Source organism: Perkinsus marinus (assembly GCF_000006405.1).
Source record: "Perkinsus marinus ATCC 50983 genomic scaffold scf_1104296945228, whole genome shotgun sequence".
NCBI classification, from domain to species: Eukaryota; Perkinsozoa; order Perkinsida; family Perkinsidae; genus Perkinsus; species Perkinsus marinus.
In genome coordinates, this window is record NW_003211197.1 from 1 (window position 1) to 967 (window position 967).

Sequence of the window (967 nt, forward strand, 5' to 3'; positions counted from 1 at the left end):
AACTGCAGTGTGGTGAAATATGCATATTGTCAACCACACATGTTGGTGCCAAAATGAAAATTCTGAGGAAATTATGGGCAATACTCAACTACTTTTTACTCGGATTCGCATATGAACTTCTATAGAGGAAACTTCTAAGCTCAGATGAGGAAAGCAAACATATATATGTCCACACTGAAAACTGCGTCTGAAATTTTCCATTGTCATCAAGATGAGCAGATTTTTCCACACTGATTTTCAATACATTTCCCCTCCAGAGAATATGTTGGTATCTCTATATTACTTATATTTCTGTTATTTTTATATATTTCTGTTAATGTTTTCCAATATGCCTGCTTCGTCGTATTCCTCAGGTCCACGGACAAGCGATTCTTGGACCAGTTTGCCGATGGAGAATTGAAGAAGTTCGAGCCTTTCAGCAACTATCCACCAGTGTTTAAAGACATCTCCTTTTGGATTGACGACTATACCAAGTTTGATTTGAACAGATTCTTCGAAGTATTTCGAGTCTGCAAGTAAATGTAAATTTATTCTTCTAGATTTGCCGAGAGGTATCCACTGACTGCCTCGAGTCAATCGAAATGAAGGATGAATTCTTCCAGTGAGCTCACCTTGTTTCATTCGAACACTCTTGCTTTTCTGGTGGCCCCTCAGTCCCACTACAGGGAGATGCTCGCTGTGCTTCCGTTTGACGTATCGTTCCTTTGAAAGGACGTTGACACACGAATCAGTAAATGACATGCATCGTGCTGTGGTGGAGGGTATATCGAAGGAATTACCGATCACGATACGATGATCCCACGTGGCGTGTTTCCGAAATGGTGGTGAGTTGTGTTACGAGAATTATATAAGAAGGACTGTCCACTACATAGTGGATACCATCGGGTGGTACGACATCAGCAGTGTCGTTTAAACTACAAACTTTGAGTAGTGCTGAGTCAGCACTGTTACGCTGTTGTGAAAGCGA

General features: G+C 41.2%; 1 protein-coding gene across 1 annotated transcript; it reads left to right on the forward strand.

Annotated features, from left to right (window-relative positions):
- Nucleotides 1-353: 353 nt before the first annotated feature.
- On the forward strand, nt 354-601 carry Pmar_PMAR010783 (phenylalanyl-tRNA synthetase, putative; the record flags this gene model as incomplete). Its single annotated transcript, XM_002779900.1, has 2 exons — nt 354-498; nt 540-601. Coding segments are annotated over 2 exons (207 nt in total), but the record flags the coding sequence as incomplete, so codon positions are not given.
- Between the last annotated feature and the right edge of the window lie 366 nt (nt 602-967).